Consider the following 2,350-nt stretch of genomic DNA (forward strand, 5'->3'; position numbering starts at 1 on the left):
CCACCGGATGGCTCTACATCCAACATGGCCACCAGATGGTTCTACATTCAACATGGCTGCCGGATGGCTCTACATCCAACATGATCGCCAGTGGTTGGTAAACCCTGAAGGAGTTAAATCTCTGCAGTGACTTCCTGTGTGCGCTGTGACTGGACAGGTGTGGTGGGTGTGGCTCACCTGTGCATGTTGCCATTGGTGGTGAAGGTCTGTCCACAGATGCTGCACCTGTACGGCCGCTCCCCGCTGTGGACCAGCATGTGTCTGTCGAGCGACGACGCCGAGCTCAGGCACTTCCCGCAGATGCTGCACGAGTGGTCCGTGGCGCCGGCGTCGGTGTTGTGCTGCGAGGACGACAGCGTTCAGGTGTGTCGGCTCGCTCAGAGGCTCACAGGTGGAGTAGTAAAGGTCTTACCTGCCGGATGTGCATGGTGAGCTGGTGCTGGGTCTGACAGTTCTTATCGCACAGAGGACAGATGAAGGCCGAGCTGTCGTCTTTGGTTTCCTGAGCCGAACAACAAAAACATCTTTCACGTGTTCTGCAGCTTCAACAGATTGAAAGATTAAAAACATCCAGAAATTAAAGAACCACAACTCCCAGGATGCACCTCTCAAAGATTTGAGTCCACGTTCGAACTGAAGCTGATCAATCAGTTCTGAGGCTCTGCCGCCGAGGCTCATGGGTAATGTAATATCCCAGGCCGGCTGGAATGACCTGAGCCCAGAGACCAGGACTTGGAGGAGTGTCCTGTCTGGGACTCGTCCTCAGTTTGACCTGAAGACAAGTCTTCAGGTCAAACTGAGGACGAGTCATTCCAGCACACACACGCGCGCGCGCGTTTTTGTCCTCATATTTAAACGAGGACCCGCTACTTTAACGTCCAAAATGGGGACCTAAACCCTGATCTGGACTCGAGACCTGGACCATGAAGGTCCTGCCTGCAGACCTCAGAGCTGCCCTGATCTTTGAGGAACAAACTCCACAAGCTGCTCATGTCCTCTTCTGAGGCAGAACTTCCTGTTTCCTGTTGGAGCCACAGGAAGCATGACACAGCAAGGAGCCACGGGGAGGACAGCGGTACCGCCGGGTCGGGACAGAACCAAGAGAGGAACTGTGTGAGGTCCAAAGGTGCGTTTGGGTTCTGTACCTGGCTGCGTCGGGCGTTGCGACCGGGCGGGGCTCTCATGGCGGAGGTCAGAGATTTGTTGGGTGAAGGGCTTCAAGAAGAAAACAAAACAATTTAAATCTAAAGACACTGAATGATAATTATAATAATCATTATATTATTTTTATTATTATTTATGCTTTTTATCTGAAGTCAAATATTTGAATTTAAAACAAAAAGAAATTGCAGCTGATATTTAAGAAGCTGATAATTTTCTGAATTTTAGCTGTTGAACATCTTTAGCCACCTGGGGGAGGGGCCAGCTGAGGAGTTGGCTGAAGTTCCTCCACTCCCTCCTTCATCTCCTCCTCCACCTCCGTTTAGGGTCCCGGCGGCCGACATCACCGTTGACATCATGGCGTTGATGGAGGACAGGTCTCCTCCCCCTCGGTCTCCGTTCGGCAGCGTTTCTCCTCGACTCGTCACCTCCTCGGCTCCCTCTGTCACGCCGTTGATCGCTGATGAAGAGGAGGAGTTCACGTTTACCTTTAGCTGAGTTAAACCAGGTTCTGTTGGGAGGCGGGTCGGCTACGTACCTTTCAGATTATTGTGCGATGTCTCCTCTTTTAGCTCCACCTCCTCCGTGTTCACCTCAATTTTGGCTCCGCCCTCATCTTGCCACTCGCTCTCCATGACAGCTGAAATTACAGTTCAGAATAAAAACGTTAAAAAATGAGTAGATCTTTAAATGAAGTCAGGTGAGAAGGTTCGCTCAGAACCGCCTGGCTGTTTTCCCAGAATGCACCTGGCTTCAAAGCTGAAAGATGTTCAGTCTGAGCGCAGCGGGATGGACGGGTTCGTTTACATTTGTTAAAGAAACCAAAACCGAGTCAACGAACGTTAAACAATCAGAACAACAGCTAAAGGTTAGCTAAACAAAGGCTAAAAACTAAATCTAGCAGGAAAGTAGCCAAAAATTTAAATTACCAACACAGAAGATAGAAGCCAAAATTTACTAAAACAGTAGCCAAAAGCTAATATCAGCAGAATAGTAACTACCCGAAAAAGCAAGAACTAGCAAAACAGTAGCTAAAATCTAAAGCAAAAACAGCAAATAAAGGCTAAAATTAGTATAACTGTAGCTAAGCTTAAGCCAACAGAACAGTAGCTAAAAGCTAGTCAACAGAACAGCAGCTATATGCTAAAGTCAACAGAACAGAAGCTAAAAGCTAAAGTCAACAGAACAG

The 2,350-nt window shown here is 48.6% G+C and overlaps 1 protein-coding gene across 1 annotated transcript in view; it reads right to left on the reverse strand.

Annotated features, from left to right (window-relative positions):
- Positions 1–2,350, reverse strand: part of rreb1a (ras responsive element binding protein 1a) — a gene marked incomplete in the record, with an annotated part of 36,525 nt that overhangs the window by 14,245 nt on the left and 19,930 nt on the right. Inside the window, 5 exon segments of the mRNA XM_037694104.1 lie at positions 178–341; positions 413–502; positions 1,146–1,215; positions 1,411–1,621; positions 1,700–1,801. Coding sequence (XP_037550032.1) covers positions 178–341; positions 413–502; positions 1,146–1,215; positions 1,411–1,621; positions 1,700–1,801 — 637 coding nt within the window.

This window comes from Nematolebias whitei, chromosome 20 (assembly GCF_014905685.2).
Source record: "Nematolebias whitei isolate Nwh7 chromosome 20, NemWhi1, whole genome shotgun sequence".
NCBI lineage: Eukaryota > Metazoa > Chordata > Actinopteri > Cyprinodontiformes > Rivulidae > Nematolebias > Nematolebias whitei.